The sequence below is a fragment of the Populus alba genome, chromosome 10, assembly GCF_005239225.2.
Source record: "Populus alba chromosome 10, ASM523922v2, whole genome shotgun sequence".
Lineage (NCBI taxonomy): Eukaryota > Viridiplantae > Streptophyta > Magnoliopsida > Malpighiales > Salicaceae > Populus > Populus alba.
In genome coordinates this window covers 19,677,441-19,691,954 of record NC_133293.1, presented here as the reverse complement: position 1 = coordinate 19,691,954, position 14,514 = coordinate 19,677,441, and the positions used below count along the sequence as shown (strand labels likewise).

Genomic DNA, 14,514 nt, shown 5'->3' with positions numbered 1-14,514 from the left:
ACCCACTCTACAGTCTGAAATCACAATAGATACTTTTGATCGAACAGCCAGCAACAAGCGTTCAGTATCAGACGACCAAGCATACCAAATTCGAAAAAATATTCCGTTTACTGTCTTGGTCATCTAACAGCGTGTTTCACATTTATCTAATTAATCACCTGTCTTTCCGGGCTTTCTTTTTTTTGTTTTTTACTGGGGCGGTATATTTTACTACCGAAAACTATATTTTTGAATTAGGATATCCGCATGAGTTACAAGTCGTTCTGATCAAATCCATAACTAACTAGGTTAATCTAAAAAAAACAAGATACTATCATTTTTTTTATTAAAAAATCAACAAATTTTTAACGGGGTTTTTTGAATTGACCACATCACTTGTCAATCTAAGTTTCTCTACTCTCTTTTTAAAACTCAATCTAATCTGAATCTCAAATTACCCAAGTCCGAATCAACCCATTAAGCAAGGTCATTCTCCTCCTTTTTTGAAAACCTAGTCTAGCATAAATCTCAAGTCACCCAAGTCATCGGTCAACTCACCTCACTGCGTGGGGTTAGGTTATAAAACAGTTACCGAATCCCAAGATAATTTTTCTGTTCACTTTGTCAATAACCTGTATCCATGGGCTGGAGTTATAAGGCCCAAAATAACTGGGAGGCCACACATGCTTTGGTTAAATTGCATACCTAGTTCATGACCATTCGGGAAAAACAGGAGACGAAGAAAAAAATGTACTTGGTATCTTCGAAGACGTACAAAATGGTTCAGGAGTTCATCTCTGAGGAAATCGAAACTCCACTAGAGTAAATCTATGGTATGACGTTCTTTATCATTTACTGTGTCAGCAATACTGGGGCAGTCTACACCATTCCACAAACCACAAGCTAGAAGCACGACCTGAAAATATCAGACACGACATGAGGCAAACTTTCACATGTACACAACGTACGCAACAGACATGACCAATTAGGAATATGCACACAATTTTAATTACAACCACACCCCGTATATGTTTCAGAATGACAACACTGCAAGCATACATAAACAATTCTATGTACAACTTCGTTCTGAATCGACACACTCTGGACGACAAACTTCAGATATCAACAGAGGGGAACATAATTCTTCCTGCTATAAGGGATGGCTTCTGTACCTCGTGATTGAGAATGAATTCCAAGATTTGCAATATCTTTCAGAATCGACCTCAAGGCATACGCACCCTGATCAATCTCCGCGGGATAATTGATGTTGATCTATATTTCCAAACAAAAAAAAAATCTGTAATTAATTTCTTCTGTTGTTATAGATCCTTTTTTTTCTGCAATCGACTCCACTGCCTTGTCTAATAGAAGTGCCAGCAAGTCAAACATTTCATTTCCTCTCAAAACAATCACCTTCTTCTGCCATTATAGAGTCCACTGCCTGAATGATGATAATACCCGAAACGTGACCCAGCACCTCTTCCTCTACTTCCTTCCCATGTGCTGCTGCGGCTGGTAACTCTGCTGGTACCACCTGGCATCCAATTCGATGTCTGATTCCCCAACACGTAATTCTCCTCCTCTTCTCTATCATTATACTCCAACACCAGTCTCTTGATGTCTCGTTTCTCTTCAAACTCAGCTGCTTCTTTCTGTTTTGTGCTCTGCACAAGAGAGCAATCCCTAGGAATGTACATCTGCTTTGTTTGTTGCTTATTACCACGCTTCACAAGAACTTTCACCTGAACTTCCTTGTTTCCTCCAGCCCCCTCATCCTCGTCACCACTTTCCCCTCCCCCCTTCCATGATGATCCCTAGGGGACCCCTCAAACAAGTTCATGGGTATCACCATATTTAATGCTGGCCGACCACGGAGTTCCTGCCTGCGTTGCTCCATGCTCTCCTGCACTTGCATTGAAATAACAGGTGTTACGAGGTTACCCAATAAAGTTTCTGGCAATTATTGAAGCTCAATTCCAGAATCAATTATTTGCAATAGCAGCTATCAAAATTTCATCAGCAAAATCATGTAATTGGCCTTGTTAAAACATAGACACACAATACAAATTATAGACTACTTACCATCAGAAAGTTTCAAGAACCGTTTCAAAACCCCAAATATAATTTTTCATAAATGTATCAGGCACACTGTGGGAGTGTACAAGTGCCTGTGTATATTGTATTCACTATTGAGAGGAAGGCACATGCAAATGTGAGCAAAAAACAGCAATAATTTGTATCTTGCCTGCATTACAGCCCTCAGCTCCTGCTCAAAACTAGCTACTTCATGAGGGTCCGCCTCTGCAAACTTTTGTCTGACGTGGACTTCATCATCCTCATCAGAAGCAGGTCCACCCCCTTCATCATCCTCATTTTCCGTGTCACACCTATCATCATGATTCTCTTCATCTAACTCTTCTTCATCATGTCCATCCTGATCAATGGTGCCACTGCCTGAATCAGTGTCGCTGCCACCAATGTCATGCAATCCATTTTCCTCATTCCCATTCATGGTTCTTCGTCCATTGGCAGATATGACACTGGAAGTAGTCCTACTCAATCGTTTATCAATGTCAAAAAGCTTTTCACTATTGGCCTTGTCGTTGGAGACAGTATGTTCATTCTCCTCATGTTCTATAAGAGCAGCATTAACTTCTTCAATGGATGTATATCGTATCATATTTGGACGTAATTCCACAAATAAGTCCTGCAAACGCTTCGATGTATGAGCATAGAGCATTAAATAAACAGGGATGGTGAAGATATTTAAATCAATTTTTATAAGCACATAGAAATAACTCCAAAAAACAAATAAAATTCATAACACAATTATGCAAGAAAAACTGCAATAAAATAAAATGGAATAAAAAGACAATTCTCTTTCCAAGCTCAAGCTGAAGTTCCTTGCAAGAATCTAATTAAAACTCTCTACAGTGCATAATGGAGTTGCATTTACAATTTAGGGATGATAGTCAATGTCCTAACTAAGTGGCGCCTTGATTAACCAGCAGCCTTGCCTGATTAATTTCTAACCTATTGTTTTGTTTCAAAGATGTTACATTCAAAGCAGAATACTTTCCTTTCTTTTCAATTAAAGCAGAAATGAGAATTACGGTCAATGTTGATTCTTTCTCACGTATTGTATTTTTCTGAAAGAAAGCATATCTAGGTATGTCTAATATTGCACAATTGCAAAAGCAAAGTTAAAAATTCATATTCATACATAGGATGCAACTAGTTCTAAGTGCAAAGTCCCCTGAATAAAATGACTTGTGTATTTCTGTGATATAAAGTTTTGTCACATTGTTTTTGAGTCTGTATCACTCTTATATTCAACAAGAATCCACATTATTATTTCTGTTCATAATATCTTATTATCAGCCAACTAATTATGTCTTAACAGCGGTCCCAACTTGTGTCGAATTAAAGCATACTGCACAAAGCATTTATGTTCCCTACCTGCACCACATGTAGGAATATTCCTGTATTACTTATCGAGCAGCATCTCCTTAAACCAAAAGACATACTTTGCCCTTCCACAATATAGTAAAAACAATTTAACAAATTCTAAACTCCAATCCTCTTACAGTGGACAGACCTTACAGTTAATCAAGAAACTAAGTGAGCATAACAAGATCTGTACAACTGACCTGTAAGTCAAATTCAACATCAAGAGGTAGTGCACCTTTGCTGAGAATATACCTCTGAAAGTGTATTAAAAATTGATCAAGTTTCCTCTTAGAAGAACCTCGGTCAAAGTAGTGTCCGCAAGTCTCCAGAAGAATGATAACCATCCTGATGCGGAAACAATCCTCTGGTGGATCTAGCACGTCTTGCTAGTCACATGAACAATCAAAAGCATATCATAAAGCAAGCAAATTATCATATAAGCAGCAAAAACTAGAACATAAATTTCACCACAAAAAGGGATTAAAAAGAGAAGGCAATATATTACCACCTGACACTGGTACCAGAAGTAATAAAATTTCAGATGCTTCATATATAAATGCTCTTGATTTCTCACCCAAAACTTTTTCTGAATATGCAGTCTATATTTAAGCATATGATGTGATTAATAACAAGTGGAGCAGATAAGTATGTTAATTCATTTGCCTTTTGTGTGATTCCCAATAAACAACTGGTCAGATAATCAGTTGTAGACAATAATGAGTTTTTAAATCATGTCTTTCATCAAAGATAAACCTTTAGGAATTACTCATGCATATGCTTGATCAGACACCCTCTTTTAAGGCCTTAGTTATATCTAACAATGAATTTGTTACATCTCATACCTCCGGAGTGTCATGACCAAAGACAAGGATCAAGTTGAGAGTCTCAAAAATCACAGAAGAATCCACATGTTCATAATTGTATAGTTCCCCCAAGAATCGCATGTGGGCTATGCGTCTTTGCTGCATCCCATAGTCATTTAATTCAAGCCCAAGCCTAATCTCCTCCAAAACCTGTAACCCAAAAGTAAACTGTTAAAGTTCCATTAAAAAGCCCACTACACACATTCATGTCCTCACATGTGCAAACTTTACATGTTAGACTGCATGCCAATATACACATGGCCAAAGATGCTGGCAAATGAGGATTCAGAACATTCCACATCTTAAAAACACCAATAACATGTGAGACAAGACAAATTTAGAACGCTGTCCACAATTTATTCAAGAGTAGGGACTGTAGAAAAAATTGTTCAAGGTTCAAAGACTACTTGCTGATTCAGATGGGCTAAACTAATGGTGGCACCGATAGCTAATAGTCAAGAAGTAATCAATAGAAAGAAAAAGCAAGAGTCAAAGCAAAGAAAAGGCAGCAATTCAAATCAGAATGCCCCCAGTACCCTGTCAAGAAGGAATCCTAAGGAAAATGATGGGAAAAAGATTGATTTTAGGGGGAAGATTATGGCAAATGCATTTTTAAGGTGTCTCCCAATCGCAATGCTCCGATTGATCACTGATGAAGCAGAAAAAAATAGTCTGATGACAATCAACCCAACAGGAGAAAAATGAAATCTATGGGACAAGGGTAACATCTACTAATACAAAAGTTAGCCATTGTCTTTTTTAAATTGTAAGCAAACAAGGATATAAGCATCTACTAGAGCACCTGCCACCCATCTGTTGTAATATCTTTATTAAAAGTATCCCAAAAACCATTATGGCAAGTCATCTGTAACTAACCCATATTCAAAATCTCACTTCATATGGCAATTCTGTTAGTTCTGTAACTAACCTAAATCTCAGAAAACAAGATTCTCTATATGAGAAGCCAAAGCTCTTCACTTCATTGAGCAAAATTGTTTCTGATAAAAGTTCCACTCAGTGACTACCCATATTCAAAATTATTCTCCTTGTTACATATTTATTGGTCTTAAATTCCCAAAAACAAAACTAATAGAATTTAAATTTTTGTTTGTTATAACTAAAGAAAATCCATTTTATTTGGGGGTGGGGGGGTATTTTCCACAATTAAACATCTGAATGGTGCAGCTTGCAAATCCTAACTGCAATCAGAAAAAACATAAAAAGCTAACTGGCCATCACACAAAAATGGGAGAAAAGAAAATCACGATATTATCTTTTCAAGGAGCAATAAAATATTAACAACTTGAATTTCCAACATGAAAGACACAAACCTCGTCAACAACCGACACTGCAAATTCATCATGATAACGGCTCAAGCCAGCAGTGAGAGAAGCAATCAAGTGAATTTGACCATACTTCCCTTTATGAACCTTCATAAAGCACTTTAAAAGGTATGCCTCACATTCACTCCATGGTAATTTACGAAGTTGCCTGAGCACATGCTCAATAGAAGACTTGTCTAGATCGGAGAATAGTAATTTTCTGATATACTGCATAGAGAAAACATTGATTAAACATATCTAAAGTAAAAACAGTTGAAAAAATGGTGCTGTAAAATGGTTCACACCTGATACAAGGGAGGACGGACTTTAGACACTCGTGCAGACCTTTCAGGTGGTTTGCACAGATAGTAAGCATTTTCTACAAGGGTGCTATGCCGAGGATCCAAATTTTTGACATTTTTCAAGCGCATAAGTATCTCCAACATATTAGCCATGCGCACAGTAGTTTCAGGAGAACGATACAGAAAACGGCCACATGTCTCAAGAAGATTGCAAGCAACATCAATGTTATGGTGAGTGAAATCATCCAAACAAGCCTGTAGGAAACAAAAGCATAGATGTAGAAGCACATAGTCCAGCAAAACGAAACATGATGAAAGTGTGTCATCTCAGATCCCAACAGACCATATACTAGTTTAAATTCGTCTTCTGTGAAAATCAAATAGCAATAATGATATTAAAAAGAAAGAAAAATGAGGGCTCAAAAATTAACTGCATTGATTGTAATGTAAAAAATTTGCTATGTTATGTATCATGTCCCTGGTTCTTCCTGTCTTCCTAAACCAAAAGGCATCAAAAGCAAATGGAAATTTTCATAGGAACTCCAGCAAGGTAAACAAGAAAAAAAAGGAAGACCCATCTAAGCATAAAAATTGATTTGGAGAAGTAGCAGAAGATACTGTTGCCAAGGGAAGAGGAAGATTGACAACATGGATTAATTTCCTGGGATTTGATAAAAAGTATGTCTTGCTTAAAGCAGAATTGTGCAGGAAGACTAGCGTAGCCAACTCATCTAGTTACAACAAAGGCTCAATAGGCAATAGAGTAGAAGACAATTAAAAGAAAAACAATAAATGAGTAAGCCACTACACATACCTTCAAGCAACTAAAAACAGTGCTTGCTGGTGCAGTTCTGAACTTGCATAGCTCTCCAATAAATCTAATATTTCTGATCTTCGTTTCAATGTTCATTTGGTCCTGTAGAAAATTTACAATTTGAAACTTCAATCATAATATTTACAGATTGAAATTGAAAAGGCGAGTAAAAGAACATTGACAAGAATAACAAGCCATTCTTCAATGAAACATGTCAAAAACAGACCTTTTTATTAATTAAGAAATTGAACTCCTCCTCTAACATCTGTAAGAGCATGAAAGACACATCCTTCATGCAAGTTGAGAGAGTGGCAACCATGCGTGAGTAGTATGGTAGCAGTTCCAGAGATGTCCTGGGTACATTAAATAATGCCTTCACAAGCTTTTTCCGATTTGACTTTGAATTAAAATAGCAAAACTCTACCTGAAACACACACAGCAATGAGATCTTTAGGGTAAAGGTGAATAGCTGAAAATACATAAAGCACCAATTCAGAAAAAAAAAAAAAAGAAGAGGAGGAGGAGGAGGAAGGCAGCGGTGTGATTACAGTCAGTTGATCAATTAGGTCACGGCTGATGCAACCAGGGAGCCTCTGTAACAGAGCATCCAGATTAGTCCCTTCAAGACTTTTGAGTTTCTCCTTCTCATTTTCTCCTTTTCTCTCTGCATCTTTTTCCTTGCCCTTCTCTTTTTCAGGATCTTTTACTTTCTCTTTATCTTTCTCTTCCTTATCCTTTCCTTTCTCCGTACTTTTTCCCTCCAGCAAAGTGCCAGACTCTGCAGTAACCTCTGCCATGTCTTGGGTGGATTGGCCTTGGTCCGATTCAGGTGCCAGCTCCTTAAAATAAATAGAGACATCATTAAAAAGATGGTCACAAACTGCTTTCATGTTGAGGGTACAAGTAACATGTTTCACTAAAGAACACCAAACCAACCCTAGATAAGAACAAATACAACTCAAAATGCTTATATTTTGAAGGAATTATATCTGTCATTGATTGAATGCACCGGAATACATTTAATTTTAGAAACAACAAGAAGCTCACTTCAGAGAAGAGGAGGGGGGCAGAAAGGCCCACAAAAGGCTTTACTAGCATAAAACACAATACAACAGATTTAACCACAAAGTAAGCCAGCTTTAACGAGAACTGCAAAATGATCACCATAATTCATAAGCTACCAATAAAACTTTACACAAAAGTTAGCACAAGTTCTTTACCATTTTTTGTCATAATTTCAAAGTTAAGTTGGGAACAACCAAAGCCCTTATAAAACATCTGAGTTTTAATTCCTTACACTTTGTTGATCTTGAGTCTTCACAGAATGATCATTCGCTTTGGGTTCTGCCTCTCCCAATAACACTGCTGGAACAAATGCTCTAAAAGGAACGCATAAAAATCCAACTTAAATTTCAAGCTAGCAAATTTTGTATATAAGGTGTAGCCAGAATCAAATTTAATAAGAAAATGCATCTGTAAAGACTGACACCATTTTTTTTAACAGGATTGACAGGTTGTCTTGCTACAGCAAACCTGAGATCCGGTAAGCATTCATAAAAGGCTCTAGTATCTTCATCATCCCACAAAGCTTCGAGGACAGAAGAATCTTTCCCTGCAGCAGGCGATGATATGTCCTCTCCGCTAGTAAGCCTAGTTGTATGACCATCTTCTGGCATCACTGGAGGTTGCATATGAAGTGCTTCTGCTAAACTGATATAACGAATTTACATGTCAATGGAAAAATCATCAAGACTTAATAACAGATGCAAGCTGAAGGGGGCATTACTTTATAGCCTCCTCAGAAGTTGAAAGGTTGGCACACCAAGAGATTAGGCTCAAATAATACAAGTACCACTACATGCAACAAGGAAGAATCAACAAAAGCATTTACTATGCAATACAAAGGAGGGGCAGGGCACTTAATTGCAGGTACAAATTCTCCAACTATCCCATGCATGTCATAAATTTTATCAGCACCTAAATTCAATTCTAAAGCCCATCATACCAATCACAGCAATTAGACACAGAAATCTTCTACTTAAAAGTGTCTGAAAGATTCTTGATAAATTAGTAATTAGCTTACAAGCTTTCTTGCAAGTTGAGATTGAAGAAAAGATTGAAGCTTGAACCAAAGCCAGCAGCAATAAAAAACTTTCAGGCAAGCATTTATAAATAAGAAACATGAACCATAGCCATCTTGCGTTGCTAAGTTAAGAAATTGACAGAAGAAAAATAAAAATGTCCACTCTGTACACTGGTTTCAGCAGTTTCAAGTTTTGCACACCCCAGCAGTGGTTTTTCTCATCTTTGACCCCACGAAACTTCATTCACCAAGTTCTCATTGGCTTTACAAACTACCATTTGCAGTCCAGTTAAAGATATTGTCTTTTGAAATGTATTTCAAGAGTGGCAAATCTTTTTCAATCAGAACTAAATTTTTTACTTACATAACTTCTACCTAAAATCATCATTCATGAATTAAGACCATGTACAATAACAATGGTTGTGTTATTGAGAAGGTAAAAAGGTTATGGATTCAGAAAAGCAGACATGAAGATAGAGAAGGAATTCCAAAGGAAATATGGCATGTTTCGATTATTACAATGTATGGCATGCTGATGGAATGGAGTCTGCTTATCTAGTGACCCAGAATAAATACAAGAAGAAAATGAAATCAAGAAGCAAACTTACGATGACACATTACGGTACAAATGGTCATAAGATTTTCGCAGCTTTTCATATGACGAAACATTTTCATCACTCAGCTCTCCTTTAGCATTCAAAATCTTTGCATTTTCATGCTCCATTTGACGAAGTGACTGTTAAGAGATAAAAATCTTACATTACTGGCATCTTTAATGATATAAGTAAAAAAAAGAGTATAAATGAAAAGAAACCAAGTTCCTCATTCAAACAAGAAGAGCCCAGCAAAATCAAGAATGAAAGGATGGATTAAAAGTAAACAGCTAAAAGAAGTAACACTCTTACTGCATGATCTGACTGAAGTAGTTCAGCAACAGCATCATAGTATGCGTGGAAGGCCTTCCTGAAGATTTTCTTTTGATCTGTCGTGATGTTAAGGCACTTAAAAAACTGCAGCAAAATTTCAGAATGTAAGATATAAACACAAGCTTAAACAAGAATAGCAAAGCAATTTTAAAGGACCTAAACCCAACAAATAATGCAAATAGTGGATGTAAATGAGTTAGAAATTATCTCAAAAAGAGGTGTTAGCCAAAACTAAGATAAACACAAACTAAAATGCTACACACAACAAAAATGTGAAAAATAAAAGAAAATGAGGTAGAAATTATCACCAAAATAGAAGGTGCTAACAAGAGTAAGATCAAATCAGTATCATGAAATATATTTTTACAAATAACTAGGTTAGCCAGAAAGAATAAAGTGAATGAATAAAAGAATAAGTAGCACCTCTTCATGAATTTCTTGTCCAGATAGTGGAAGTCCCAGAAAAACTCTTCCTTGTCGAGCAAAACTAGCAAGGAGAGTCAGATTTGTCTGGGTAGTATCTCTGTCCTTTAAGTGCTCTGCACTGGTAAGATCCTTAATAATATTGATGAAAACACTGCTGTCTTCTGTAACTCCAACAAAGAAAAGTTCCAAAAGCAGCTTTAAGGTGCTCCGCTTCTTCATAGCCTTTGAGCTCTTGTCCACATCCAAGTCTTCACCAGATTTTACAGGAAAAAAGACTTTCAAGAGCCCTTGTACTAGGCTCGGCGAGAAGTCTTTGTATCGTTGATGAAGCAGTGAACAGATCTTTCCAAGAAAGGCATTTGTTAGAACAGTGCAGAAGGGCAAGCAAAATAATAAACATACCATGCAGACTTCATGCAACAAGTTCAAAGAAAAATGCAGTTTCCAATACATAGAAAAAACTAGCAAGTTGCTGGATAGCTCTACACATGATTTTGTTATTGTCCCTTGAGAACTTTACGAAGTCTGCTAGTTGAGAATAATTGCAGACTTGACTCATCAAAATTTAAATGGCGATGAAAAGGAAAACAAAGCATTATGAGGAAACCATCAGCTAATCCAGAAACTTGAAGCATTCATAGAAATTTGCAAGGCATGGTAAAAACCTAATAAGATTAAAATGCACTTATTGCATTGCAGATTAAAAAAGAAAAAGAAAAAAGAAACAGCACACTTCTGCAAAACTTGCAATGAGGATTTGACTGTTTTATAACATATCACTTAAGATATTATCATGATCTTAAGCATGCAATAACCCAATATATAGTCTCAAGAATTGAATGAATAAGCAATAGCTTGAAGACATTTTAATGACTACCATTATCCAGTAACTAAAAAGGTGATCAAGGCATGAAGACACAAGCGATTTGAAAAAAAAGAAGTTCTGCAGCTAGTGAATCATATCCACACACACACACACCCAAAAAAATCAGTTTGTGACTTTAAAAGCTACCTGAACAGCTGCTTGTATGTCAGAAGTTCTAAGTTTCGCATCACAAATGGATGTTACAGCTTCACTGACGAATTTGCTAAGGTTCACATTTCGCAACTCTTCCATCAGTCCTTCCCTCTGTTCCTCATTTATCTGCTTTAATTTTTTAATAACTGCTGTATTGCGCTTAATGCTGGAATCCAATGTCCTGAGAAATCCTGAGTCTGGTGACAGTGGTAACTTGTATCAATATCCCCTACTGCATTCTAGAATTATGATAAAATTGCATCTTTTTGTTTGAAACATAGCAGCGTACAGTAAAAGACTTATGACCACTTTCAAAGGACAAATGATGGTGAATCCAGCTAGAATCAAAAGCAATCACATTTTATTTTATCAGAAACATGGCAGCTATATTTGAATTCTCAAAGACAAACCATTTTATAGTATCTAGAGAATATCGATCAGGCATGGAGAACATGGTGAACTGTCAAAGTCTTGCTAACATGTTTTAGAAAACCCAACCACGAGAGAATTCTCTCCTCCTCCAGTAAGAGTGCATGTACATGAAAGAATTTCAAAGAGAATTGACATTCAAAAAGGATTCATGAATTCAAGAATATCCATGGCTGGAGTGAAACGGGGAAGATTTTTGAGATATTTCATGTTTAAAACTAGAAAGCATAGGAATATTTCGAAAGTCTTTAATTAAATTCAGTCTATGCTGCTGTCATTTTTGAAATTCCATTTGTACAAAGTTGTTAGCTCAGCCTTTACCATCATTTCATATGTCCTATAACACCAGCACAGAAGCACATACAACTGCAGTGCTGTTACCAGAGTCTTTAAAATAGCTATTGATGCTAAGAGAAAGGTGTTTTTCAAAAATTACTACCAAAAGCACAATGTTCTATCACCACTACTAATCATCCGCACCTTTAAAGGATCAGCTATTATTAATCATCATTTGCATCACAGTGATTATCATTACTGCCATTAAAAAACCTGACAGGAATATTACCACCTCTCACTATCCTTAGTTCTTACCCTTTTTACACCATCACTATAATTCTACCACCATTCCTCGATTTCTTGATTGATGGTTTTTTCTATAACCATCTAGTGCAAGCAGCCCTAGATTAGAAGCACTGACCGATCTCCACCTGCATGAGCATGCCCACAATCTCCCACTTCGTCCTACTATGGGACAGTCATCCAGCATATTTCCCATCTTGATATTCTAAACAAAAACATCTACTCTTAGGATCCCGCTATAAGTAGCGGTGATAATGAGAAAAATATCAAAGCCCATCCAGCATAGGATTCAATCATACACTATAAAACTCATCCAAATTTGACATGGTCAAACATATCTTTTTTGGATAGCCAGAAAAACACAACATAAAAACTTACATAGGCAATGCACCAAGGTATTGCCACCCATTACATACAATAAAAACCAGTAAAATAATAAATCAACAAAAAAGCTAAGTCATTTGCACTTATAAAAGATTCCTCAACACATAGTGATAGCATATTCCCAATTCAATTATCTAAAAAAGAGGAAGTGGGGAATAGACCAGACCTCCGGAAACGTGATTTTATTATCAGCCTTGAAAAAAAAACTTATTTTCCTGACTATTTTATTATCAGAAGCATTATCAGCCTGAGGCTTTTTGTTCATATTTTATCACAAAAAAATCACTAAACAACCAACAAGCCATTATTTTATTTTACCGTTAAAAAAATTAGCAAAACAAGAAACTGGTAGTTGATCTTATCCATTTCAGTAACCAATAAACAGTTAAACAAGCCTAAGAAAATCTCGTAACATAACCAACCAGGCCTTTCAGGGTTCAAATTGCTTTGACGAAGAGCAACTTTTGCCTCGATAGATTTCTTCATTTCCTCAAGTCGAGCAACAACTTCCTGACAAACAAACAAAACAAATCATCTCAACAACATTGCTTAAAATAACAACACAGAAAAGCAAATGATAACAATAAAAATAACTGCAACAAGCACTGCATATCCTAATTCATAACATCTAAAAACTAATTCAATTCAACTTGAAAATCATAAACTAATATTTGTTAAGCAAAAACTAACATTACTCGAAGAATCTAAAGATCACACAAACAAGCACCCACATGCCCACGCGGATAAAAACACAAAGTAATAAAATGAGAAAAAGCAATCGCACCTCATCGTCTTCCTTTCTAGGAGTTTCACTTCCACCGCGGCACTCATCTTCATGGTGATCCATCTTTCTCTAATTAGAAACCTATAACTTATCACAAAAAACCCTAGCATAACAAATTGCAGAGTTTAATTCACCGATAAAACCCTGGAAATAGTACTAATAATCGGAATTAAATGGAACATAGAGAATAAGAGAAACGCGACCTGCATTTTTCTCTTGAATCGTTGTTGCTTGTGTAGTGACATATAATTATATAAAAAGTTAGAGGAGATAGAGAGAGGTTAGGGTTTACCTGATCGGAGATTAAACCGGATAGTAACCGGGAAAGTAAAGGAATTTATAGAGAGAGAGAGAGAGCGGGGTTGGGAGGGAAGGGAGAAGCCTATGTGCAGGGTTTGTTTGGGTCCGAGAGAAATAAAGGGTCCGAGGAAAATAAACCCCTGAACTGTGGCCTAATAGTTTGCTATATATTAAAATATTTTTTAATTTTTAAAATTAATATGTTAAAATAATAATTTAAAAAAACAATTCTAAAAGATTTTTTTTAATATATTAAAATAATATTTTTTATTATAAAAATTAATTTTCAACATCTAAAAATATTTAAAAAATAATTTAAAATAAAATAATAATAATAATAATAATTTTTAAAAAATACTTTTAAAATATAAAAAAAAAAAAAATTTAAAGTTGAGAAGAGGTTCTATTTATTATAAATGAGTAAAAAAATGTTTGTTTTTTAAATAGAAAATGCATTTTATAAAATTAAAAAAAATATATCTACAGTTATTTTTTCAGTTTCTTCAAATTGTTTTCAAGATTTAATATTAAAAAAATAATTAAATATAAAAAAATAATATTTTAAAAAATAATAACATTACAACACGACATTATCTAAAATTTAAAATGATAGATCAAGTTGTCAAGACACAGTGGTAGTGATTGAAGTCTGTTTTAAGTATGTTTGGAAGTATGGTTGTATTTATTTTTTTAAAATATATATTTTTTTAATATATTAAAATGATATTTTTTTATTTTTTAAAAATTATTTTTGAAATTAGTACATTAAAATAATAATTTTTAATACAAAAAATATTAATTTTTAAAAATACATGAATTGAATGACATTTCCAAACGCCGCCGAATGATCTCAGT

At 35.4% G+C, this 14,514-nt stretch overlaps 1 protein-coding gene across 1 annotated transcript; it reads right to left on the bottom strand.

The window, feature by feature from the left end:
* Window positions 1-777: 777 nt before the first annotated feature.
* On the bottom strand, window positions 778-13,786 carry LOC118059925 (regulator of nonsense transcripts UPF2-like). The gene is given in 19 exon segments (XM_035072952.2): window positions 778-1,774; window positions 1,777-1,882; window positions 2,225-2,686; window positions 3,630-3,815; window positions 4,272-4,442; window positions 5,624-5,842; window positions 5,920-6,171; window positions 6,731-6,832; window positions 6,957-7,154; window positions 7,279-7,569; window positions 8,028-8,109; window positions 8,264-8,440; window positions 9,422-9,549; window positions 9,719-9,823; window positions 10,163-10,507; window positions 11,178-11,380; window positions 12,998-13,085; window positions 13,360-13,462; window positions 13,652-13,786. Coding segments are annotated over 18 exon segments (3,564 nt in total). The 5' UTR covers window positions 13,423-13,462; window positions 13,652-13,786; the 3' UTR covers window positions 778-1,388.
* Window positions 13,787-14,514: the final 728 nt, after the last annotated feature.